General features: G+C 34.8%; 2 protein-coding genes and 1 pseudogene across 4 annotated transcripts in view; all 3 read left to right on the top strand.

Annotated features, from left to right (window-relative positions):
• LOC109270281 (olfactory receptor 6C1-like) overlaps nucleotides 1–27,891 on the top strand; it is a 155,611-nt gene that overhangs the window by 78,789 nt on the left and 48,931 nt on the right. The window lies entirely within an intron of this gene.
• LOC109270283 (olfactory receptor 6C6-like) lies at nucleotides 5,232–8,186 on the top strand. Its single transcript, XM_019454678.2, has one exon. The coding sequence runs from the start codon at nucleotides 5,635–5,637 to the stop codon at nucleotides 6,571–6,573; it is 939 nt and encodes a 312-aa protein (XP_019310223.2). The 5' UTR covers nucleotides 5,232–5,634; the 3' UTR covers nucleotides 6,574–8,186.
• LOC109270287 (olfactory receptor 6C3-like) lies at nucleotides 22,406–24,054 on the top strand (annotated as a pseudogene).

Here is a 27,891-nt window from a genome sequence, read left to right as displayed (position 1 = left end):
ATAGAGACTGGGTCTTTGAAAAGATCAATAAAATGGATAAACCTTCAGTTAGACTCAAAAAAAAGAGGACTCAAATAAACAAAATCACAAAAGCAAGAGGAGAAACAGCAACTGACACTACAGAAATACAAAGAATTATAAAAGAATATTATGAAAAATTATGTCAAAATATTGGACAACCTAGAATAAATGTATAAATTCTTAGAAACATATAAGCCACCAAAACTGAAACCAGAGGAAAATTTGAACTGATAAATTACCAGCAATGAAATTGAATTGATAATCAAAAAAACAAAAACAAAAAAACCCAACAAACAAAAGTCAAGGACCAGATGGCTTCACAGGTGAATTCTACCAAACATTTAAAGAGGAGTTAATACCTATTCTCAAAATTTTCCAAGAAACAGAAGAGGAAAAAAAGCTTCCATATTCGTTCTATGAGGTCAGCATTACTCTGATACCAATACCAGATAAAGACATTAAAAAAAGAAAACTAGGCCAATATCTCTGATGAACATAGATGCAAAAATCCTCAACAAAATGTTGGCAAACCAAACCCAAAAATACATTTAAATAATTATTCACCATGATCAAGTGGGATTCTTTCCCCTGAGATACAAGGGTAGTGCAAAGCAATCAATATGTTATATCACATTAACAAAAGAAAGGATAAAAATCATATAATCATTTTAATAAATGTAGAAAAAGCATCTATTTGACAAAATATAATATTCATTCATGATGAAAACCCTCAACAAGGTAGGTGTGAAAGGAACATACCTCGATAAAATAAAGGTCATATATGAAAAACTCACAGCTAACATCATAGTCAATGGAGATAAACTGAGAGCTTTTCCCCTAAGGTCAGGAATAAGACAAGGATGTCCATTCTCACCACTTTTATTCAACATAGTACTAGCAGTCCTAGCCATAGCAATCAGACAAGAAAAAGGAATAAAAAGAATCTAAGTTGGTAAAGAAGTAAAACTCACTACTTGCAGATGACATACTATATAGAGAAAACCCTAAAGACTCCACCAAAAAACTACTAGAACTGATAAATGAATTCAGTAAGAAAACAGGATACAAAATCAATGCACAGAAATCTGTTGCATTTCTATACACCAATAATGAAGCAGTAGAAAGAGAAATTAAGAAAACAAACCCATTTAGGGGCACCTGGGTGGCTCAGTCAGTTGAGCATCAGACTTCAGCTCTGGTCATGATCTCACAGTTCATGGGTTTGAGCCCTGCATCAGGCTCTGTGCTGACAGCTTGCTCAGAGCCTGGAGCCTGCTTCAGATTCTGTGTCTCCTTCTCTCTCTGCCCCTCCCCCGCTCACACTTTGTCTCACTCTGTTACTCAAAAATAAGTAAATGTAAAAAAAACATTAAAAGAAAAGAAAAGAAACCCTTTTACAATTACACCAAAAAATAAATAAATAAATAAAATACCTAGGAAAAAACTTAACCAAAGAGGTAAAAGACCTGTACTCTGAAAACTATAAAACAATGGTGAAAGAAATTGAAGATGACACAAATTGAAAGATATACCATGCTCATTGCCTGAAAGAACAAATATTGTTAAGATGTCTATAGTACCCAAAGCAATCTACACATTTAATGCAATACCTATCAAAATACCAACAGCATTTTTCACAAAACTAAAACAAGCAATCCTAAAATTTGTAAGGAACCACAAAAATAAAAAAACCCAAATAGCCAAAGAATCTTGAAAAAGAACAAAATCAGAGATATTACAATTCCAGACTTCAAGTTACATTAAAAAGCTAGCTACTAATCAAAACCATAGGGTACTGGAAGAAAAGTAGACACCTAGATCAATAGAACAGAATAAAGAGCCCAGAAGTAAACATGATTCAATAACTCTTTGACAAAAAGAAGCAAAAATATGCACTGGGAAAAACTTCACCAATGGTGCTGGGAAAACTGGAAAGCTACATGCAAACCACTTTCTTACACCAAACACAAAGGTAAACTCAAAATAGATTAAAGACCTAAATGTAAGACATAAAACCATAAAGTTCCTAAAAGAGAGAACAGGTAATAATTTCTCTGGCATTGGTTGTAGCAACATTTTTCTAGATATGTCTCATGACATAAGAAAACAAAAGGAAAAATCATGTTAGGATGGCTAAAAACAAAAACTAAAGAAACAATAAGTACTGTTGCTGATGTGGAGAAAAAGGGACCTTCATGCGCTATTGGTGGAAATGCAAACTGGTGCAGCCACTGTTGAAGACAGTATATATGGAGGTTTCTTAAAAAATTAAAAGTTGTGGGGTGCTTGAGTGGCTCAGTCAGTTGACTCTTGATTTCGGCTTAGGTCATGATCCCAGGGTTGTAGGATTGAGCCCCACACACTCTGTACGGATACAAAGCCTGCTTGATATTCTCTCTCTCTCTCTCTCTCTCTCTCTTTCTCTCTTCCTTCTGCCCGCCCCTCCCTCCATCTCTAAAAAAAAAAAAAAAAAATAGAACTACCATAAGATCCATTAGTTCCACTACTGGACATTGACCCAAAGAATATGAAAATACCAATTTGAAAAGATACATGCACCCCTATGTTTCTGAGGCATTATTTACAATAGCCAAAACGTAGGAGCAGCCCAAGTGTCCATGGATAGATGAATAAAGAAGGTGTATGTGTGTATATATATATAAATATACATGTGATGAAATATTAGTTAGCCATAAAAGAGAATAAAGTCTTGCCATTTTCATCAACATGGATGAGTCTAGAGAGTATAATGCTAAGCAAAATAAGTCAGTCAGAGAAAGACAAATACCATTTGATCTCACTCATGTGGAATTTAAGCAACAAAACCAATGAAGAAAGAAAAAAAAAAGACAAACCAAAAACAGACTCTTAACTATAGATAACAAAGTGATGGTTACCAGAGGGGAGGTGGGTGAGGGGATGAATGAAATAGATGAAGGGATCAAGAGTACATTTATCATGGTGAGCACTGAGTAATACATACAATTGTTGAATCAGTATATTGTACACCTGAAACAAATACAACATTGTATGTTAACTACACTGGATTAAAAATTTTTAAGTGTGCTTATAGTCAACTTAAAGAAAAAACAAAGAAAAAGGAAAAAAAGAATTTGCAACCAACATTCTTGAAAGTGAAGGAAAGACAGGGACGCCTGGGTGGCTCAGTTGGTTAAGCATCTGACATTGGCTCAGGTCATGATCTCTCAGTCTATGGGTTTGAGCCCCGCGACCAGCTCTGTACTGACAGCTCAGAGCCTGGAGCGTGCTTCGGATTCTGCGTCTCCCTCTCTTTCTTCCCCTTCCTTGCTTGCACTCTCTCTATCTCTCTCAAAAATAAATAAACATTACAAAAAAAACTTAAAAAAAAAAAAAGAAAGTGAAAGAAAGACTAGGGAACTATTCCAAATTAAAGGAGACTAAAACATGGTAATTAAAGTAACATGCAATTCTAAATTGAATTTTTTTTGTATAAAGAAAATTTTTAGACAATTGGTGAAACTTAAATAGGATTGGAGAAGAACAATGTTAATAATGTAGCAATGTTAATGTCCTGATAACAATGGTTATATTGTACTTATCTAGTAGAACATATTCTTTTTTGTCACAAACACATACTACTCTACTGAGAGCAGATGGAGGATCAAATGGTGCAGGAATAAAAGATCTTCATCGTGTATTTGTTCTTTTTATTTATGTTTATATTGTTTCAAAATTTAAAAATAAGGAAACATGTAAGTACTGCCGTACACCTTCAATTTGGGGCATGTGTCATAAATTAATGAAATCCTAACATTGACTAGGAAGCAAGAGAGAGGTTTCTTTTTGGGGTAAACCCTCTTACATGTAGAATTGGTCATATTGTCCCAGGGAAGTGGAATATGTGAAATTCTTGTTGGCATCAACTTTAGAGTTTAAATTAGTTCTAGCTACCTTTTGGGGGGAATATCTGTTCTGTTTTATAGTCAAAGAAATTAAGTTTTTTCAATTTATTTATTTTTGACAGAGAGAGAGAGAGAGAGAGAGAGAGAGAAGTGGGGGAGCAGCAGAGAGAGAGGGACAGAGAGGATCCCAAGGAGGCTCCACACTGTCATGAACTGTGAGATCATGACCTGAGCCGAAATCAAGAGTGGGATGCTTAACCAACTGAGTCATCCAGGTGTCCCAAAGAAATTCAGTTCTATGGTTAAAGCAATTCACAGTTTTTATTTCCTTCCTTCTTTCTTTTGGTTGTTATTGTTTTTATTTTATATTTTACATACACACCCCCTGACACTAGTCTTAGGGGGCATTATTTTTTTTTGGTAATTTTAATTAATCCCCGTGTGTCTCTTATGAGCAAAATGATAAAACTGTGGCTCTAATTGTTAGCACACAATTTGAAGCAATAATTCTTTGTTACAAAATTCGGGTTCCTTTCATATGGGAAACTTCCTAAAACATCTTTCTATTTAGAGCATTGCATTTTCACTTAGAATTTTTATGGAGATATTCTCCTTCATTTTAATATATAAGAAAAGAAGACAGAAAATGAATCTTATCTGGCCTGAAAGAGGATTTTAACTGAATTATTTGTAATGTCTGGGTCATTTTAATGAGCGTGAGTGAAAGTGGAAGATATTAAAAGATGCAGATAATTTCCAGAATACATATCTGTTTTAGAATTCTTCTCCAGAAAACCTTTGGAATTAAATTTCCTCTTAAAATATTGAATTTTTTTATAATATTATAAGAGAGAAAATACTCATCATTTATTTTTTACTCCTGTTTTTGCCATATTCCCACAGGGAGAAAAGTATATCATTGTATCCAAGATATGGTAAGTCATTTATAATTAGCAATAAATATCTAGATCATATATAAAAAGCAATTCTGCAAGTACAAGTCAGATAATATCCATTGACTTTAGAACTGTCATAGATTTTTCTATTTTCATGCAGATGCAATAGTCAAAACTTACTGATTAAATGCAACTAATATGAGAAGACTGATGTGTTTGAAACCAAAGAAAAATAATAAAGTGAAATGAGATGAAGGAACAATGGGGATGTACTACATCGGGACTAAGTAATTAATGAATATTAATTATTAGAATATTTCAATCATATAAAAATATGTAATTGTCATTATTTCTATATTTCACATATTTTTTAAGTGTTTTAGTGAGCTAAGGACTTTTGAATAAATGCTGTAAGTTGACATTGGTACAATTTTCTAGATGTTATGAGCATTTTTCAATAATTTATAAGATATACAAAGAAAATACATTTAAAGTCATACTTATGTTTATTTAGAACATTTAAACAGAATTCAGCTCATTTGGAGATGATCAGCTCAAATTTAAATTATCTTTCAATTGCAAACAGGGAAAAAGAAAAAATTCAATACTGTTGTTATAACTGTGGCTCAAATGGAACAATCAGAGGCTGCATAGGTTGATCTATGCTATAATTTTAAGTATCATCTGTCTTGTTAAATTGGATCAACCTTTTAAACTTGTTTACATTTCTGACTATGTTTATCTTTCTGTTTGTAGTTTTTTAAAGAAAAATTTTCTTCTTTCCACTTTTGGGGTTGTTTTCCTATGTCTATTTCATAGGACTCAAATCTGAAATGAGGAATCAGTCAAGAGAGATGGAGTTCATTCTCCTAGGACTGACCGATGACCCACAACTGCAAATTGTGATTTTTGTATTTCTCTTTCTAAATTATGTGTTGAGTGTAATGGGGAACTTATCCATCATCCTTCTTACCTTGCTAGATCCCCGCCTCAAGACTCCCATGTATTTTTTCCTCCGAAATTTCTCCTTCTTGGAAGCTTCATTGACAACAGTCTGTATTCCCAGATTCCTGATAAGCATCGTGACTAAAAACAAAACGATATCCTATGATAGTTGCGCATCTCAGTTATTCTTTTTCCTCTTATTAGAAATTACAGAATTTTACCTACTGGCTGCCATGTCTTTTGACCGTTATGTAGCAATCTGCAAACCCCTACATTACCCAGTGATTATGAACAACAAAGTGTGTTACCAACTTCTATTCAGTTCATGGACATCAGGCTTTCTATTTACATTTCCACCATTGGCCTTGGGACTGACATTGGAATTCTGTGCTTCCAGAGTAATTGATCATTTCATGTGTGACATTTCCCCTGTGCTGCAGCTTTCTTGCACTGACACTCGTTTCCTGGAATTATTTTCATTTGTCTTAGCTATTTTAACCCTCCTGGTCACACTGCTGTTAGTGATTCTTTCTTACACATATATTATCAAGACCATTCTAAAAATCCCCTCTGCTCAGAAAAGAACAAAGGCTTTTTCTACTTGTTCTTCTCATATAATTGTGGTCTCCCTTACTTACGGTAGCTGTATCTTTAATTACATAAAACCAACAGCAAAGGAAAGGGTGACTTTATCCAAAGGTGTAACTGTTATCTATACCTCAGTTGCCCCTTTATTAAACCCTTTCATTTACACTCTAAGAAACCAGCAAGTGAAACAAGCCTTCAAAGATATACTCCAAAAGACTTTCTCTTTTTTCAAAAAATGAAAAGAAACTTTAATTTTTAAATCTTGGAGAAAAAAGTAAATAGAAATGTTTACTCATTTCATAAATTAACTTAATCTGCCCTTCAATTAGTTAACCTGATAATATTTTAACCAGAGCTTTCAGCACAATACATCTATCCTTTCCTGTTTCTCTTTATGATTAGCATTCCTTTCTGTGCCTCAGCAGGAGTCCTCTCTTTAGTTAACAACACAAATGTTAAATTTCATTTACTTTACAAAACATGGTACTGACCTCCTCAAAAAAAAAAAACGTATTAGATATTCATCATAAGGATGTTATCAATTATACAGACATCAATATAACAACATGCACTACCACTGGGGCTCTAGGAAATTCTTCAAATGTCATTCCAATATTTTCAACAAGGCAAGAAAAAAAGGCAGGCTTCAAATCATAAAAGGCTCATATGTCCTAAAATGCACCAGGACTTTATCTGGTAGGTCTAGAGACCTAAAAATCTGGAGTGAATAAGAATCACACACCTGGTTAGCTTTTTTTAAACAAAGTCAATGTTCTTATCCCTAAAATGTCTTTTCAATTTGTCTGGATTGCTGTATAGAAACATGGACTGTAGCCGATTCTGATGCATGTGGCTCCAATGAGAGTTTTATTTCTTGTGTTTTTTTTTAATGTTTATTTATTTTTGAGAGAGAGAGAGAGAGAGCAGAGGAGGGGCAGAAAGAGAGGGAGACAGGAACCAAAGTGGCTCCATGCTGACAGCAGAGAGCTGGGGCATCCACAAACCCTAAGATCATGACCTGAGCTGGAGCCAGGTGCTTAACTGACTGAGCCACCCAGGCACCCCGAGAGTTTTCTTTTTTAATATAAGAACCTATGCAAGTAGATTTTTATTTTTAAAGACTGCTACGTTAAACATATTGAGGATGGGTTTTTGGATGTTGGAGTCAGGAAGACAAGTTAGAGGGCTAATATTTTAAACGAAATGAGTTTTCTGAGAGTTGAAATGCAATAGAGTCAATGAATCTGAAGCTCCAGGTGATGGTTCCAGGGATATTTAGGAAAACAAACTGAGCCAAACTGTTGAACATTTGGATATATGGCATAAATGAAAACAGACTTTTTGTGTCTTCCTTGGACTTTCCTTCTGCCCACTCCTGCATGTACTCACTCATATATTTAATTCTTTTAAAGAAGGGAGCATTACTGATCCCCTGTCAGATTTTTTAAAAATGACCTTCAAAGAAATCCCTGAAATATATAGAGTCCCATATTGAATATAATTTTCCATCAGAGAAACATGAGTGAAAAAATCACTAAGGTATTTAATGCTGTAACTACTATGCATGTGGCCCTGAAAAGAAAAAAATTAAGTTCAGTTTGTGTTCTGATTTATTTTACTATTTTAAGCCTGCACTGTTAACCATCTTCTTTTCTATGGCAATTAGAAGGAAATAAGCTCAAGTTATTATATTCTAGGCCCCCAAAGCTTTCTAATAAGTTCTTTAAAAACTACTAGGCTCTTATTAGATATGGTTTGTGAGTATTTTTTCAGTCTTTGGGTTGTTGTTTCACTTTCTTGATAGTGTACTTTGGCCACAAAAGTTTTAATTTTGATGAAGTCAAATGTATTTATTTATTTATTTTATTTTGTTACTGGTGCTTTTGGTGTCATATTTGAAAAATCATTGCTTAATCCAAAGTTGCAAAGATGTATATTTATCATTTATTGTAAGAAATTTATAGTTTTAGATCTTATATGTAGGTCTTTGATTTCTATTGAGTTAATTTTTGTGTATGGTTTGAGGTACAGATTAAAGTCACATTTTGCATAAAAATGTTCAGTTATCATTAACGTGATTTGTTGAAAAGGATATTATTTCCCCATTAATAATCTTGGCACCCTTGTGAAAAATCAATTAACCATACATGTATGGGTCTAGTATAGGATTCTCAGTTCTCTTCCTTTGAGCTATGTTTAATTGCTATTTCAGTATCTCACTGTCTTGATCAACGTAGTTTTATATTAAGTTTTGAAATTAGAAAGTATTACTTTCAATTTTGTTCCTCATTTTCAATACTGTTTTGATTATTCAGGGTCCTTTGAAATTCCAGATGAATTTCAGGATTAGCTTGGCCATTTATGCAAAAAGAGCAGTTGAAATTTTAATGAGGATTGCACTGATTCCATAGAGTAGATAAGTTTGGGCAATATTACCATCTTAATTAACAATGTCAAATCTACTATCCAGTAACATGGGATGCCTTTATTTATTTAGGACTTTTAAAATTTTTTTGTTTTGTTATTTCTTTTGTACAAGTGTTGCACTCCTTGGTTAAATTCATATAAACTCACTTCTATAAGGGAACAATAAAAAAAACCAAAAACTCAACAAAATATAGACAAAGGCCCTGAGTAGACATTTCTTCAAAGAAGATAGACAAATGGACAAAATGACATGAAATGATGCTCTAGAACAGTAGTCACTAGGAAAATGCAAGTCAAAACCACAATGACATACCATTTTGCAGTCACTGGGGCAGTTATGATATGTATGTGTGCTGTGTACATATATGTTGGTTATATACATCACAAAAAATAACAAGTGCTATTATACAGAATAACAAGTGATGATGTACAGAAATTGGAACGCTCATACATTGCTGGTGGGAATGTAAAATGTGCAGCCACTCAGAAAAGTCTGGCAGCTCATCAAAAAGTTACATATAGAGTTACCATATAACTCAGAAATTCTACTTCTAGGAATTGAAAACACACGCTCACACAAAAACTTACACACATTTCCATAGCAGCATCATGCATAAGGGCCAAAAAGTAGAAACAACCTAAGTAACCTTGAAATGATGAATGGACAAAAAAAATGTGGTACAAGAATATCTCATTTTATTGAGATATTGCTTTGCTTTATTGCACTTTGCATATATTGCATTCCTTACAAATTGAAATTTGTGGCAATCCTGCATCAAGCAAATGTAGTCACCATTTTTTCAACAGCATTGCTCATCTCTGTATCACATTGTGGTAATTCTCACAATAGTTCAAGCTTTCTCATTATCATTATATTTGTTATGGTAATCTGTGACCTTTGATGTAGTAACATACAATAGTAATTGTAATTGTTTTAGAACACCATAAACAACGTCCATATAAGACAGCAAATGTGATCAGTAAATGTCATGTGTGTTCTGACTGTTCCACTGACCAGCTGTTCCCCTTTCTCTCTCTCCTCTGGCCTCTCTATTCCTTGACACACACCAATATTAAAATGAGGCTAAATAATGACCCTACAGTGGTCTCTAAGTGTTCAAGTGAAAGGAAAAATCACTTGTCTCTCACTTTAAATCAAAGCTAGAAATGACTAAGCTTAATGAGGAAGACATGTCAACAGCCAGGACAGGCCAAAAGCTAGTTCTCTTGTGCTAATTATTCAGTTGTGAATTCAAAGAAAAAGTTCTTGAAGAAATTAAAAGTGCTACTCCAATGAACACATGAGTGATAAGAGAGTGAGTCTTTTTTCTTTAAATTTTTTAACATTTATTTATTTTTGAGAGGCAGAGCGAGACAGAGCACGAGTGGGGGAGGGGCACGGGGGGAGACACAGAATCCAAAGCAGGCTCCAGGCTCTGAGCTGTCAGCACAGAGCCCGACAGGGAGCTTGAACTCACAGACCACGAGATCATGACCTGAGCTGATGAGGCACCTGAACTGACTGAGCCACCCAGGCACTCCAAAAGTGAAACAGTCTTATTGATGACATAGAGAAAGTTGTAATGGTCTGGTTTTCTAACCAGATCAAATCAGCCACCACATTCCCATAAACCAAAGCCTAATCCAGAGCAATTTCTTCAATTCTATGCAGATTGAGAGAGGTGAGGAAGCTACAGAAAAAAAAAAAGTCTGAAGCGAGCAGAGATTGGTTCATGAGGTTTCATTTTTGTATTTTTGCTGTTTTTGTATTTTTTTATGCCAGTTAGTTAATATACAGTGTAATGCTTTCAGGAGTAGAACCCAAGTATTCATCACTTACATATAACACCCAGTGCTCATCCCAAGTGTCCTCCTTAATGCCCATCACCCACTAGCCCATCCCCCTACCCAATACCCCTCTAGTAACCCCGTTTGTTCTCTGTATTTAAGAGTCTCTTATGGTCTGCCTCCATCTCTGATTTAATCTTATTTTTCCTTCTCTTCCTCTATGTTCATCCACTGTGTTTCTTAAATTCCACATATGATTGAAGTCATATTTGTCTTTCTCTGCCTGACTTATTTCACTGAGCATAATATGCTCTAGTTCCAATCACATTGTTGCAAATGGCAAGATTTCACTCTTTTTGATCACTGAGTAGTATCTATCGTGTGTGTGTGTGTGTGTATGTGTGTATATGTATGTGTGTATATATATATATATATATACACACATACACATACACACACACACACACACCAATTGCACTACTAGGTATTTATCCAAAAAGGTTCATGATATTTAAGGAAAGAAGCCATCTCCATAACATAAAATTACAAAATGAAGCAGGAAGTATCATGTAGTAGCTGCAGCAAGTTATCCAGAAGAGCTAGCTGAGATAATTAATGAAGGTAGCCTAAACACCAATTTTTTAAATGTAGATGAAAAAGACTTATAGTGGGAAAAGATGCCATATAGAACTTCTATAGCAAAGAAGAGTACCCAATGCCTTGCTTCAAAGCTCCAAAGGATAGGCTGACTCTCTTGTTAGGGCTAATGCAGCTAGTAACTCTAGATTGAAACCAATGCTCATTGACTATTCTGAAAATCCTAGGGCTCTTAAGAATTATGCTAAACCGGGGTGCCTGGTCAGTCAGTTAAGCATCCAACTTCAGCTGAGGTCATGATCTCACAGTCTGTGAGTTTGAGCCTCCCATTGGGCTCTATGCTGACAGCTCAGAGCCTGGAGCCTGCTTTGGATTCTATGTCTCCTTCTCGCTCTCTCTGCCCCTCCCCCACTCTGTCTCTGTCTCTGTCTGTCTGTCTCTCTCTCTGTCAAAAATAAACAAACAAAAAAAGAATTACGCTCTGTGCTCTGTAAATTGAATAACAAAGACTAGATGACAGCACACCTGTTTAAAACATGGTTTACTAAATATTTTAAGCTCACTGTTGAGACTTACTTTTCAGTGAAAGATTCCTTTTGAAATATTGCTTTTCACTGACAATGCACCTGACCACTCAAGAACTCTCATGGAGTTGTACAATAAGATTGATGTTGTTTTCATGGCTGCTAAAACAACTATTCTGCAGCCCATGGACCAAGAAATAATTTTGATTTTCAAGTCTTATAATCTAAGAAATACATTTCCCAAGGCTAGATTTGCCATAGATACTAATTCCTCTGATGGATCTGGGCAAAGTAAATTGAAAATTTTCTGGAAAGGATTTACCACTCTGATGCCATTAAGAACATTTGTGATTCATAGGAAGAAGCCAAAAAGTGCCAACATGAACAAGAGTTTGGAAGAAGTTGATTGCAGTATACAGTATTTATAAACATTATCAGTTATTGTTCTGTGTAGAAATAATCAAACCCTGGACGTTGGTCAAAATCACTATATTATGCAAATGATAGTGACCCTTGGAAGAAATTCAAGGTATAATTTTTTATTTCTGTGTTTGGGGATCTTTCTATATTTTAAACCATTTGTAAATTAAAAATTCCTGATCCATTCTGGTTGTGTCAATGTAATCAAATTTATTAAGTATATCTTACATAAAAGCATATGCAATCATTTTTATCCCATAGATTTGGGCAAATATTGACAAAACATATGCAGAATATCTTCATTATACTAAATAATTCCCTTTGCCTCTTCAAAAGCATTCCCTCTACTCTCCATGCCTGCCATTGAATTTAAGTATCCACTGATGTCCTATGGTCACATACATTACTTTTGTTTTTTTCTGGAATTTCTTTTTTTTTCTTTTTTCTTTTTGGAATTTCTTATAAAAGAAATCACAAATTGTGAACTTTAAAGTTTGATTTCTCTTGTTCAGTCATATTTTTGACATTGACCCATTTTATTGCATGCATCCTTACTTTTTTCCTTTTTGTTAATGCAATTTAGCCAAATCCAATTTAGCATATTTGATTTAGAAAATTTAGACCTCTGGTGATCTTTTGTGATAGCCAGATTTCCCTCCCAATTCCCACACACTGGTGCCCATATTCTCTGAGGAATCTTTCCACAAGACTGAGTCATTTGCTTTGATCACTGTAACAATCAGGCACACACCATATACTGAAACGTCAATCCCTAAAAGCCTGTATCCTCCCATAATGTCCTTCTGGTAAGCGTCTGCCAAAGGGAAACTAATTGGAAGGAGTTATTCCCCCTATGCCTTGGTGAATCTACTACTCAATTCCCATTCTCCATGGCAGTTGGAGTTACAGAATTACAGGAATTATCTTTAGAGGAACATAAGAAGGACACATGTAGAGGAATACCATCACCATTTTGTGGCTTTTTTGGCGTCTCATCCCAACTCCTAATTAACATCTTCTATTCTCCTTCTAATGTAGCATGATGCAAAATTCTACCTACTTTTCTCCTTTGTGCTAGCAGCTCAGTTGGTCTTTAGGAGTTGATACTCACAAAGAGATGCTGAAGAATAATAGTACACTGTCTTACCTCCTGTCTTTGCTAACCTCTCATGAGTCAGCATATTTATTTGTTTTAAAGTTATACTGTCAGATATATATGAAATCACAAAATATTGTAATTATAGGAAATCACAAATTTGTAAATTCTTACAGCATGGATCCTGTTATTAGTCAGGGTTCATTTGAAGGTAGGATTTCTGTAACTACTCTGGAAATAAAGGAGATAATGGAGGAATTGTAGCTTTTAAAAATAATGAAATAGGGGTGCCTGCATAGCTCAGTTAAGCATCCAACTCTTTATCTCTGCTCAGGTCATTATCTCACTGTTCATGAGATCAAGCCCCACATCAGGCTCTATGCTCATAGTGTGGAGCCTTGTTGGTATTCTCTCTTCCCTTCTCTCTCTCTCTCTCAAAAATAAATAAAAATAAACTTTAAAAATAAAATAAATAAAACTAATGACAGAGATAGAGAAGGAAACGTTTGAACACCAGACGGAATGTTGAGGAAACTAATTCCAAGTATCTCATGTTGAAGCCTTATAGAAAATGGGTCAAGAAAGCTTAATGTGAAATCATAGTGACTCTCAGTTATTTCTGAGAGAGCATCTACCAATAATCTTAACAATAAAGTGGGTAGTTAGTTCTCAAATACTTTCTGAAAATCCACTATGGATCTAGCCTCCACTCACCAGCCTGACTACAAACTGAACAATATCCTCTGCTTCCCTTCCAACTTCCAAATTTTGTACCAAGTCCTCTCACGGACAAAATATAAATTAGAACCATTCAGAGAAGGGAACTCTCAGAAATAGCATCCCAGTTTTTCCACTCCACTGAGAGAACAACTAAGACAGTATTTGTAAGGTCAAGTTGGCAACAGACAATGCAGATACTTTAAAAATAACCAAAGATCTAGTCTCAGAAATTGCAAATTATTGCTTTTGTCATTGGCTTTGTCCATAGTGTGATATCAGTATTGGGAGCAAATTAGAAGAGATGAGACTTGTATTTCCCTGATGAAGAGTGACATTGAGCATCTTTTCATGTGCCTGTTGGCCATCTGGATGTCTTCTTTAGAGAAGTATCTATTCATGTTTTCTGACCATTTCTTCACTGGATTATTTGTTTTTCAGGTGTGGAGTTTGGTGAGCTCTTTATAGATTTTTGATACCAGCCATTTATCCGATATGTCATTTGCAAATATCTTTTCCCATTCTGTTGTTGTCTTTTAGTTTTGTTGACTGTTTCCTTTGCTGTGCAGAAGCTTTTTAACTTCATGAGGTCCCAATAGTTCATTTTTGCTTTTAATTCCCTTGCCTTTGGGGATGTGTCAAGTAACAAACTGCTGTGGCTGAGGTCAGAGAGGTCTTTTCCTGCTTTCTCTTCTAGGGTTTTGATGGTTTCCTGTCTCACATTCAGGTCCTTCATCCATTTTGAGTTTATTTTTGTGAATGGTGTGAGAAAGTGGTCTAGTTTCAACCTTCTGCATGTTGCTGTCCAGTTCTCCCAGCACCATTTGTTAAAGAGACACACTCAGATATCACCTCACGCCAGTCAGAGTGGCCAAAATGAACAAATCAGGAGACTATAGATACTGGAGAGGATGTGGAGAAACGGGAACCCCCTTGCACTGTTGGTGGGAATGCAAACTGGTGCAGCCACTCTGGAAAACAGTGTGAAGATTCCTCAAAAAATTAAAAATAGACCTACACTATGACCCAGCAGTAGCACTGCTAAGAATTTACCCAAGGGACACAGGAGTACTGATGCATAGGGGCACTTGTACCCCAATGTTTATAGCAGCACTCTCAACAATAGCCAAATTATGGAAAGAGCCTAAATGTCCATCAACTGATGAATGGATAAAGAAATTGTGGTTTATATACACAATGGAGTACTACGTGGCAATGAGAAAGAATGAAATATGGCCCTTTGTAGCAACGTGGATGGAACTGGAGAGTGTGATGCTAAGTGAAATAAGCCATACAGGGAAAGACAGATACCATATGTTTTCACTCTTAGGTGGATCCTGAGAAACTTAACAGAAACCCATGGGGGAGGGGAAGGAAAAAAAAAGAGGTTAGAGTGGGAGAGAGCCAAAGCATAAGAGACTTTTAAAAACTGAGAACAAACTGAGGGTTTAAGCGGGGGGGGGGGGGTGGTCGGAGGGAGGGGAGGGTGGGTGATGGGTATTGAGGAGGGCATCTTTTGGGATGAGCACTGGGTGTTGTGTGGAAACTAATTTGACAACAAATTTCATATATTAAAAAAAAGAAGAGATGAAACTCATTCTGCATCTTTTTGTTCAATTTATAGGACATTATGTCAAGATCCTGAGACTATGAATATTTAATCCATGTAACCCACTCATATAAATTCCAATATCTTTTGCAACCTGGTTGAAAATTATATTTCTAATGTAATGGAGGAAAAAAATGAGAAAAAAGAGTGATAAAATCAGGGTAATGAATTATATCACCACTAAAGTAGTGTAATTTCCCATGAGGCTAGCACAAGTCTAAATATTAAGCTCTAGAATATCCCAGGGAGAGTAAGACCTCTGAAACAAGGTATTCTAAAATAAATTCTTTTTACTCAGTAAATCCCAGATCTTGAAAGGAGAACTGTTCATTTATTCCTTAATAAATCAATTAACTTTTTTGATTGTTTATTTATTTTTAACTCTTTATTTAAATTCTAGTTAGTTAACATATAGTGTAATATTAGTTTCAGGTATACAACTCAGTGACCCAACACTTCCATACAACACCCAGTGCTATCACAAATGCCCTCCGTAATCCCCATCAACTATTTCACCCATCCTCCACCACCTCCCATCTGGTAACAGTTTGTTCTCTATAGTTAAGAGTCTATTTCTTAGTTTGCCTCCCTCTTTCTTTTTTTTCCCTTCACTCATTTGTTTTGTTTCTGAAATTCCACATATGAGTGAAATCATACAGTATTTGTCTTTCTCTGACTTATTTTGCTTAGTTTAATACTTTCTTACCTCCATCCACATCATTGCAAATAGCAAGATTTCATTATTTTTCATGGCTAAGTAATATTCCATCATATATGGCTAAGTAATATTCCATTATATATGCATATATATGTATACATATATTGGGGTGCATGTATCCCTGTGAATTTTTGTATCTTTCAGGTAAATATTTAGTAATGCAATTGCAGGATCATAGGGTAGTTCTATTTTTAACTTTTTGAGGAAACTCCATGTTGTTTTCCACAGTGGCTGTACCATTTTGCATTGCCACCAACAGTGCAAAAGGGGTCCCCTTTCTCCACATCCTTATGAAACTTGTTATTTCTTATATTGTTGATTTTAACCATTCTGACAGGTGTGAGGTGATACCTTATTGTAGTTTTGATTTGTATTTTCTTGAGGATCAGTGATGCTAAGCATCTTTTCATGTGTCTATTTCATATCTGGATGTCTTCTTTGTAAAAAATGTGTATTCATGTCTTCTGCCCATTTTTTAACTGGATTATTTGTTTTTGGAGTGTTGAGTTTTATAATTTCTTTTAAATTTTTGGATACTAACCCTTTAGCAGATGTATCATCTGCAAATATCTTCTCCCATTCCATAGGTCGCCTTTTAGTTTTGTTGACTGCTTCCTTTGCTGTGTAGAAACTTTTTATTTTGGTGTAGTCTCAATAGTTTATTTTTGCTTTTGTTTTTCTTGCCTCAGGAGACATATCTAGAAAATAATTGCTACAGCTGATGTGAAAGGTTACTACCTGGGCTCTCTTCTAGGGTTTTTATGGTTTCAGCTCTCACAGTTAATCAATTTTGAATTTATTTTTGTGTATGGTGTAAGAAACTAGTCAAGTTTCATTCTTTTGCATGTTGCTGTGCAACACCATTTTTTAAAGAGACTGTCTTTTTCCCATTGGATATTATTTCCTGTTTTGCTGAAGGTTAATTGACCATATAGTTGTGGGTTCATTTCTAGGTTTTCCATTCTGTTCTATGGATCTATGTGTCTCTTTTTGTGCTAATACCATACTGTTTTGATCACTACAGCTTTGTAATGTAACTTGAAGTCTGGAATTGTGATGCCTCCTGCTTTGCTTTACTTTTTCAAGGTTGCTGTGTCTATTTGGGGTCTTTTTTGTTTCCATACAAATTTTTATGATTGTTCTAACTCTGTGAAAATTGCTGTTGGTATTTTGATAGGGATTGCATTTGTGTGGTATAAACATTTTAACAATATTTGTTCTTACAATCCAGGAACATGGAATGTTTTTCCATTTGCTTGTGTCATCTTCTATTTCTTTCATCAGTATAGTTTTATAGTTTTATAGTTTTCAGTATAGTTCTTTCACCATTTTGGTTAGGTTATTCCTATGTATCTTATTGTTTTTGGTATAATTGTAAATAGGATTGTTGTTTTAATTTTTCTTTCTGCTGCTTCATCATTGGTGTATAGAAATGCAACAGATTTCTGTAGATTGATTTTGTATCTTGTGAGTTTACTGAATTCGTTTTTCTGGTTTTGTTTTTTAAATTTATTTTTTCATTTTGAGAGAGAGAAAGGGGGGGGAGGGAGGGAGGGAGAGAACAAGCTGGGGAGGAGCAGAGAGAAAGGGAGAGAAGGAATCCCAAGCAGGCTGGGCACTGTCTGCACAGATCCCAATGTGGGGCTGGATCTCACAAACCATGAGATCATGCATGACCTGAGCCAAAATCAAGAGTCAGATGTTTAACCAACTGAGAGCCACACAGGTGACTCTGGGTTTCTTATATATATAGTATCATGTCACCTCCAAATAGTGAAAGTTTTACTTCCTCCTTGCAGATTTCGAGGACTTCCAGTACTATGTTAAATACCAGTGGTGAAAATGGACATCCCGGTCTTGTTCCTGACTATAGAGGAAAAGCTCTCCATTTTTCTCCATTGAGGATGATATTAGCTGTGGGTTTTTCATATATGGGTTTTATTATGCTGAGGTATGTTCCCTCTAAACCTACTTTGTTGGATTCATACTTTAAATAACCACATGTGTAGCACACTGTGAAACTTATTCTAGGAAGGATGACACCTTGTTAACAATCAAAATATAATTACTACTACAAAGAGGTAGCACAGGGAATTACCAAAGTTTGAGAAAATCAAAGAATCAAGAAGACTACTATAAAGGGTAAAATTAAACTAGCATTAACAAAACAAAGGAATTAACAAACAGACAAAAAACAGACAAAAAGACCATAAATAGAACAAAATGATGGTTGCCAGAGGGGAGCAGGGGTACAAAATGGCTAAATAGGAGTGAGAGGTACAGGCTTCCATTATGGAATGAATGAGTCATAGGAATAAAACATGCTGCATGAGGAATACAGCCAATGTTATTGTAATAGCATTGTATGGTAACAGCATTGTATAGCTACACTTGTGGTAAAAGTAGCATAATGTATAAACTTGTAGAATCACTACTTTTCCACCTGAAGCTAATGTAATAATGTAACTAATGTACTAATATAACTAATAGTTTTGTGTCAACTATACTCAAATATAAGCAAATAAATAGATAAATTAACATTTATGAATGATTAGAAGTGAATTTAGATGCCAAAGAAACCAGTTCCAGTAGGGAAAATAACATATGTGAGGGTGAATGACTTTCATTCATTATTTCACTTAATTTTTACAATATCCTATGAGTTGAGACTACTAGTCCTCCCATTTTATGAATAAAGAAACTGATATAAAGGATTAATACATTTTGTAAGTTAAATAAATTTTGCAATTTTACTAAGATATTGGGTCACTTTAACCTCAAAATCTAGGAACTGTGATCTGATCTATATGATACTATATCATTATGTGAATTATGGCTCCATTTTTATCTCTCTTTTATAAAATGTATAAATGATTTTTAATACCTGTGATGGTTAGGATGCAATGAAAAGGACACGTTCTTGTCTGTAGGAGTGAAATTTTGAAGTATCTATCAAGATTTGGTACTCATATATATTTTCAGGTAGCACTTGTATATATGCAAATGAGCATAAAAATGGACTTAGCATTGTAGCAAATGATGTAAAATCGATGGCAAGTCAATCCCCTGAATCTTAATAAACAATGTAATTATTAAATTATTAGAAGTCTCCTTTGGTATTCCATGAACTCGTTATAAAAGGATGAGTCCCATCTAGAAAATTTATAAGGAATGATACCCGTTGTATATTGTTAACTGAAAAAGAAAAAAAGAAAAATTGCAAAAATATTTTCTGTAGTAAAACTGCATTACTATATTTAAAAAATCGCCTCTGGGTGTGTGAACATGACTGTGTTTGTGAGTGAATATACAGAAAAAAATCTCTGAAAGGATATACTATAAATATTTAATACTGGTTGATTTGAAGATGTGAGGGCAAATGGAGGATGAGTTAGAAAACATAAGGGCCATGCCATCTGACATCATATACCATTGATTTGATAATTGATTCTCTGACATTATTTCTCAAGGCATTAAGTCTATATAACTCTTAAAATTAAAAAATAAAAAAATGAGTTTAAAATACCTTTCTGATTTTTAAAAATATTACGGGGGCGCCTAGGCGGCTCAGTCGGTTAAGCATCTGACTTCGGCTCAGATCTGATCTCATCCTTCATGAGTTTGAGCTCCGCATCGGGCACTGTGCTGACAGTTCAGAACCTGCAGCCTGATTCGGATTCTGTGTCTCACTCTCTCTCTGACCCTCTCCCACTCACACTCTGTCTCTCTCTCTCTCAAAAATAAAGAAACATTAAAAAAAAATTTTAATATTACAATTTTTTCTTGACTAATTCATTCTTCTTTGTTCTGGTAGAGATGTATAAATGAATAAAACCTGAGTGCCACCCTCAATGAAGGGTTTACTGTGGTGGAGTTCAGCTCTATATTTAATGAACCCGAAGCAACTGAGAATAACTTATTTCCTGAGTACAGATTGAATGCCATGTGCATATTAGAAAAATTAAATACAGCCAAGGGGAAACCAGGTTGATTGTACACACTGGTAGGCACATGTTTGCTTTTAGTCTCACTGTATTGCTTAGCTTTCTGGAAAGATGGATGTTATGACATCACTATACCGCGTAAGACCATCTTGCCTGCATTCTGATTTTCTTTATTCTGGTCTCTCATACATTTATAGAGTGACTAGAGAAGGTAAATTTGTTTTATCTTTGGATAGTATCAATCTTTATCATATCCAGTGAGCTTTGAAATGTTTTACCTTACAGTCAGGAAGCAGTATTCCCTGGAAATTTACTTAAAGCACTCTCAGGGTTACAATAGTAATTTCTTGAAATTTAGGTCACAACAATGTTTATGCTTATATGGAAAGATAAAAGAGATAAAGAAAAATTCCTTTCCTTTTAGCAGAGGCTATATAGCAATCAAGCCTGCATTTTCTCTGTCTGCATAGACAGAGCAAGGGTAAATGAATGACAAAAAGTCTCCTGAAGTAGATTATGAATGCATTGCCTCCAATATTTTAAGCAAATTAAGAAAATCTGGGATTATATTTTTGTCTGGGATCATTAGACATAGCAGAAATAAAGTATGTTTTGTATTTGTGAATAAATGTATTTTTATCTTTCTCCCATTAATAAGGTTATTTTTTGGAATACATTGCCGGGATCTCCAAATTACTACTTCAACATATTTACTATTTTTAATTTTATATTTTAATATTTCAGTTCAAAAACTATTAACAGTCTCTGTCTTTTGATATGCCAATTTTGCTGAAATGTGTCAAAAATGTGTCTTTTTAAAAAAATTTTTAATGTTTATTTATTTTTGAGAAACAGAGAGACAATGTGAGTGGGGAAGGGCAGAGAGAGAGAGGGAGACACAGAATCTGAAGCAGGCTCCAGGCTCTGAGCTGTCAGCACAGGGCCCAGTGTGGGGCTCGAACCCATGAACTATGAGATCATGACCTGAGCTGAAGTTGGAAGCTCAACCTGAGCCACCCAGGTGCCCTAAAAATGTGTCTTTTTCTAAAGGAAGACAATGCTGGTTGTCAAGGAAAAAACATAAAGCAAGGAAAATAAGGCACAATACAATCTTTGACACTTACCACCTACTGACTTCTCCAGTTAATGCTGTAAAAACAAGTACAGACATAAAAAGGAGATCTTTGAAATGTGACAATGCGTAATAAGTGAATTTCATTCTAGTGTATAAAATGTGACATGTGAGAATTAATTACTGATACTAACTTGATTCATATTACATTGCCAGTGATTTTCATTTTTTAAAAAAGTACAATAAATAGCACAAATAAAAGCTGGTTGCTAAGATAAAGAGAGAACAACATAGACAGAAGTCATATAGACTACATTTTAGCAATTTGTGGTTTCTATAAAGTAAATCTTATAGAGAATTTTTTACTTAGTCTTCTAGAAAGAAGGCAATGAGATATTTTGTGATTAAAAAAAAAAAAACTCCTTTATGAGTCCCTTCTTGTACTCAAGTTTAAGAGTGAAAAGACAAAGTGAATATAGTTACAAAACAAAGTTAATTGTTAATTTAAATGAGGAACATAAAAATTATATAAAGGGACTATATTACTGATATAGCTCTATCTATGTAAATATGGATATCACTGGCTTCAAGGTTTTTTTCCCCATAAATTAAGAACTTTACTCTTATTACAGCTAAGACAATTCTAGTCCTATATTTTTATGATTAGAAATACATTTATCTAATGAGCATATTAAAAAGAATGTATATTAAGAATAAAAATAATGACAGCTATTATTAATTAAGCTCAGGAATTGTGTTTGAGTCATCAGTTTCCAACAAAGCTTTACAACAAACTAAAGTTTATACATGGCATAAAAATGAAAACTAAAATTAGATATTTCAGTCCTAAAAGCATGCAATCCTGGAAACCTGAAAACAATATCTCAATATCTAAACTACAGATATAATTACTAAATATTGTTGTAGAAATATATAAATAAGAGATGTATTGCACATATAGAAAATTTGGTTACAAGTACAGATGCTATATAAAGTCACTCGTGAGTGGACTTTTAATATAGACCTAAGAATACATTTTTCCTTTTCAACAGAGGATGTGCAAAATATTTCTACTTAATGGGATTGAGTGGATATTGCAAAAAGGCAAACAGGAAAAAAGTTCCATTGGCTTCATTTCATTGGAACTAATAGTGCAAACATTTGACCTTCAATTCCTTTACCATTCACAAACTCTGTTTTGTTTTTCATGATTTTGCTTAAAGATGATAAAAATCAGTATGCGAAACCATACAATGATTAGAATTTGTTCTCTTGGGCATCTCAGATGACTGAAAGCTTTAGGCTATAATCTTTATCATTCTGCTTAAGGCTTATATATTAAGTGTCACTGGAAACCCAACCATCATCATCCTCACCTTGACAGACTGTCCTATGTATTTTCTTCCTGTGGAATTTCTCCTTAGAAATTACATTCACCAGTGTGTCTATTCCCAGATTTTGGGGGACAATCACTACTAAAGTTAGGACCATTTCCTATAATGATTGTTTAGCTCAGCTATTTTTCTTCATCTTCATGGGTGTGTCTGAGTTTTTTCTTCTCACTGCCATGTCTTTTGATCGCTATGTTGCCATCTGCAGGCCTCTTCACTACACCACCATCATGAACAAGAAAATCTGCACCCTACTGGTCTTTGGGTCATGGCTGGGGGGATTCCTTACCATTTTCCCACCACTCATGCTCATCCTCCAGCTAGATTTCTGTGCTGCCAATGTAATTGATCATTTCTCCTGTGACTATTTCCCCATTTTACAACTCTCGTGCTCAGATACATGGCTTTTAGAGATGATTGGCTTTTACTTTGCTTTTGTTACTCTGCTCTTCACATTGGCATTAGTGATTCTTTCCTACACGTGCATTCTTAGCTCCATTCTGCGAATCCGTCTGCTACTCAAAGAAAAAAGGTTTTCTCCACATGTTCCTCTCACTTGATTGTCATTTCCATCTCTTATGGGAGCTGTATATTCATGTATGTCAAGCCTTCAGTAAAAGAAAGAGCATCACTGACCAAAGGGGTAGCTATTCTCAACACCTCAATTGCCCTATGTTGAACCCTTTTATTTATACCCTGAGGAACCAGCAAGTAAAACAAGCTTTCAAAACTTTGCTTCATAAAGTAGTGTTTTCTAGAAACAAATGAAAGTATGTATTAACAAGAAAGGATGTTATTGGGAAGATCCACTAAAGGAAAAACAAAATTTTGACTTCTACAATATGCTCCCATAAGCAGCTCACAGATATTTGCAAGGTGCCAGAGTCCAACTCCAGCTTAAGAAACCTTATTTTCTTTCCCCAATGGTTCTTTTCCCAGGGGGTCTGTCGAGGGCAATTCCCCAACAGACAATTCCCCAGGTACTTTTATTAAGGCCAAATTACATAAAATCGGGAGTACAAGAAGTTTCACTGTTGATGGGCAGCCCTGCAGTCCCGATCCGTCCACCGCCTGGGCCCTGCCATCAGGCTAGTTGGATAGCTCAGCTTCCGGCAGCAAGACTGTGCTCATTTGCTTAAGCTTTCTTGTACACTGAAAGTAACTATGTTGTGTCTATCTTTCAAACTGTCTGTACGTTCAATTTCCTCACTGATTTACAATTCTGAATATAGCCAGTAGCTATAAAGTATAAATCATTTTCCTGATTGTTTATTATTTCCAAATAATAAAAAGGTTTTAAAAAGACTTGAGGAAACACTCTTTTAATTGATTTATCCTTAAATTTTATTTTCTGTTACTAATATCACATTTTCCTTTTTTTTTTACATTTCCTTTTTAAAGCTATAAATAATATGGAACAAATTCTCTAACAATTATATTTTTTGCACAATATCTATAGTATCTGTCTAGTTCTTCTCACTCAGCTAATACAGTTGAATGTCTATTTTACTGCTTATAAATTATTTAAAAGTCATATATCTTTTGCTTTCTAGTTATGCTCAGGGCATGTGTTATTTTTTTATATACTCCCCCTTGTTTATTTCTATTATATTTTATAATATGTAAAGACAAATATTTAGGCAGTCACTATTATATTTATGCCACATGAAAGTTTGATAGGAATTTCATGAATAATACTATCTCTTCTTTAGAGAGCAGTTATTCTGTGCTATATGCTCAACTAGGTATGTCCTAGGTATTTAATCTGCACAGCTATATGGCAACATAGACTAATTATATCTTTCTTACAAGTGGGCAAACTGATGTTCAGAAGGGTTGAGTAATTTGCCTTAGGTCTTGAGGCATAACAGCCAGTGTGACAACCTGACTTGAAAAACAAAACAAAGGCAAAAACTTGTGTTTATTTCACACATACTTAAGAATCTGTGGGAACTTGCAAATATCTATAGCTTTTACCTAGGACATGCACAATTTTATTGATGTTTTACACTCACATTATACTACTTGGGCATGATTATATTATTATAGTCTAGTAGGAAAGTAGTAATTCCTAATATTATACTTGGCACATAAACTGGAACTGTAATCATTCAAAACCAGAAACTCTTCAACTGCCATTACTGGTGAGAAACAGAGGGAGAAGGAAAAAAATTATAAAGTATTAGCCATATTATAATACCAAAAATTCTTACTGAAAGGCAGATTAAATTATTGAAATGCAGATTAAAATATGGAGTAAAGAAAAGACTTAGTACTAGGTAGTAGATTATCAGTTTTTTAAAGATGGCACAGGTTAGAGATGCATTCAGTACAGCTATGTGTTATGAGCTAGGTTGTTAATCTCTGAAAAATACTGTCAGGGGACATGAACTTTCCCCTTAGTGTGGTTGTTTGCTTGCTTTTTTTTTTTTTTTCCTGTCTCATCAGACACAGTCCCACAGCTTCCTTTTCTCATTTTAATACTAATGTGTATTATGCTTTATATTCCTTAGTGTTTTGTGTGTAGTTCTGTTCTGGCAATTTGGATTCACTGAATTATCCCCCTGGAGGCAGCAGTGAAGACAATATATAAAACACTAAGTAGCTTATACTATACAGAATCTGCGTAGCAGCCATAGTGGATGGTTTTAAAACATCTTCTGATTTTTTTCCCCTTTTATACATGCATTCCTTTCTCATTCAAAGAAATATATTCCCTCTAGATAAAATGAAAATTTAAGACCAAAATATTAACATAGAAAGCAAAGGCGTTCACGGAGAGGACGTATGTCCAGGAACACTGGTTTCCTTGGATTACAACAATAGCAATTGCTAGTATTTTTTGTATCCAGCCATTCTGCGTGTTAGTGAGCCTGTATGAAAATTAGAGGTAAGTCAGACATATAGAAGGCAATGGAAGTCTCCCAAACCGTATCATTGATTCATCAATTATCAGTTCAACTTTTAATTAGATCAAATAGAGTATTCTGGAGTTTTATTTTGTAACTGGATATATTTTTTTAAATGTAAAGATATGTTAGTATATTTTGGTTTATTATATCAATTTATTCATTCTCTATTAAATAAAATGCAGAAAATTACCATCTCTGTGCTTGTGTTTCTAATTGAATACAAGTTATATCATACTTTCTTTAAGAGAACAGACTTTAATTTAGAGAATCTGTGATTATATTTATCACTTGTCAGCTGTATAAATATATCTAATGTACAAAACCACACTGACCCTGGTGCTTCGTTTGGGAATAAAGATAAAAGTTCCAAAGATGTGTCATAAAGGCTAAATGAGATAGAATATAAAAGTCCTTAGAATTTCATTGGAATCAATAATGGCTTTGCTCAATCACAGATAGTATTAATAATCTTCCCAGACTTGGAAATCAATTTCAACTAAAAGAAAATAAAGTAAATACACCAGCTCTTCTTAAAGCATAGTAAGTGCCACATAGTTTATAGAGCACTTGCATTATATTATTTCAGTTAGTTCCCAAAACACTCTTCAAATTTCAACTCCATGATAAACAGAACTGATGCTTAGGGAAATTGAGTAAAGTCCAAAGTCATCCATTAAGCAGCCCATGCGTATTTTTAACTCACGTTCCTCTAACTGCAGGGCCCACATACACTCTGTGACAGTAATTTACCCTAGAGTGTCATGAATAAGCAATTAATAGTGTTTTGATACCATAATCATTATCAGTTTATGCACTTTCCCTCTTTTCTTTGCTTATTGATGTCTAAATAAAGAACTGAAAGCTTGAGGTTAGGAACTGGTATTTGCCACCAACTCCTACAGGTACAATCCTTCCAGTGGCTCACTAGGTTCTCCGCGGGAGACTTTGCTTTATTCAGTCCCAAAGAAGTTCTTAGAGAACACCTGTGTCATGGCCCAAAGCCCAAGACTGAACATTGCAAGTAAATTTTGAGTAATTATGAAGCAGAACTAGATGTTACCCATGACACTGGATTAATCAATTTTCTTTTCCTCTAATGTATGAGCCTAATCTCTGAACAACTCTTTACTCACGAGGTAAAAAAAAAAAAAAAAAAAAAAAAGAGTGATTTGATCATAAAGCACATTGCTTGGAAGCTATGATTTGTGAAGTTTTGCTAATGACCTCTAGCGAAGTTTAACTTAGTAAACAGAAAAAGTTGAAACAATTAGATTCTCAAAGTTATTGCATTACTAAGGGATATGTCCATCCAGGGCAACTGAGACATTAACAACAACAACCAAATTCACCACAAATAAAATGGAATCAGTCTAAGACTCCTAGTTTCTCAAAAAAACATCCTTTTTGTCCGTAATGTATCCTTTAAAACAAATTCCCTTTCTCATCTTGGGCATCAAAGAAGTTATCAGTATCTAGTTTATCTAAAGGCCCATTGTCTTTTTTTAAAAATTTATTTATTTAAATTCAAGTTAGTCACAATACTAACAGGTCATTGTTAATACTAAATTGGTGGTTAACAACTTTGAAAGGGCTTATGCAGGGGTGCTTTCAGAATGAAACCTTGAAGGTACTTTGTGGCCATCTTATTCAACAAAAATGAAGTATTATTGTTAACTTTCATTTTGAATATGTCAAAGAGCCAGTCTCAGGGGTCCTTGAAGGGATTCTTGATTTTGACTAAACAGGTGGAAGATAATATAGAGGTTAACCTAAACCGTGTTCTTCCAGGGGGAAATATGGATCTGCCTTCAGAAACAATAAAGAGGAGTTAAATGCTTAGAGATATCCTTTATCCACTGCATGAATACATCCTTGGGATGGCCTCAGGCTTGAGGAATCATATGCACCTTGTTAAACACTGAAGTTTATTTCTCCCAAAAGGCTGCTGAATGAATGAAGGCCTAACATGTATCAGGCTTAGTTGATGTTGGTAAATGAATACAATTCATTGAATTTTCATTAACATCTTTACATAAATAGTATAGCATATCTCCCCCTAGTCTGTGATAGTGGATCATCTCTTCTAACAGTTCTTTTAAAAAAAATTTTTTTTATGTTTATTTTTGAGAGAGAGACAGACAGAGTGCGAGCAGGGAAGGGGCAGAGAGAGACGGAGACACAGAATACAAAGCAGGCTCCAGGCTCTAAGCTGTCAGCATAGAGCCCGAAGCAGGGCTCAAAACCACCAACCGTGAGATCATGATCTGAGCCAAAGTGGGACGATCAGCCCACTGAGCCACCCAAATGCCCCTCTTTTGCAGTTCAAGTGTGTTCTCTGGTCC

The sequence above is a fragment of the Panthera pardus genome, unplaced genomic scaffold (assembly GCF_024362965.1).
Source record: "Panthera pardus isolate Hobbes unplaced genomic scaffold, ASM2436296v1 HiC_scaffold_6, whole genome shotgun sequence".
Taxonomy (NCBI): Eukaryota; Metazoa; Chordata; class Mammalia; order Carnivora; family Felidae; genus Panthera; species Panthera pardus.
The sequence above is the reverse complement of the archived record's forward strand: the minus strand, read 5'-3'. Positions and strand labels throughout refer to the sequence as shown.

Excerpts from the sequence above, each read along its gene's own strand:
- LOC109270283 (XM_019454678.2), top strand. The coding sequence starts at position 5,635 with ATGAGGAATCAGTCAAGAGAGATGGAGTTCATTCTCCTAGGACTGACC.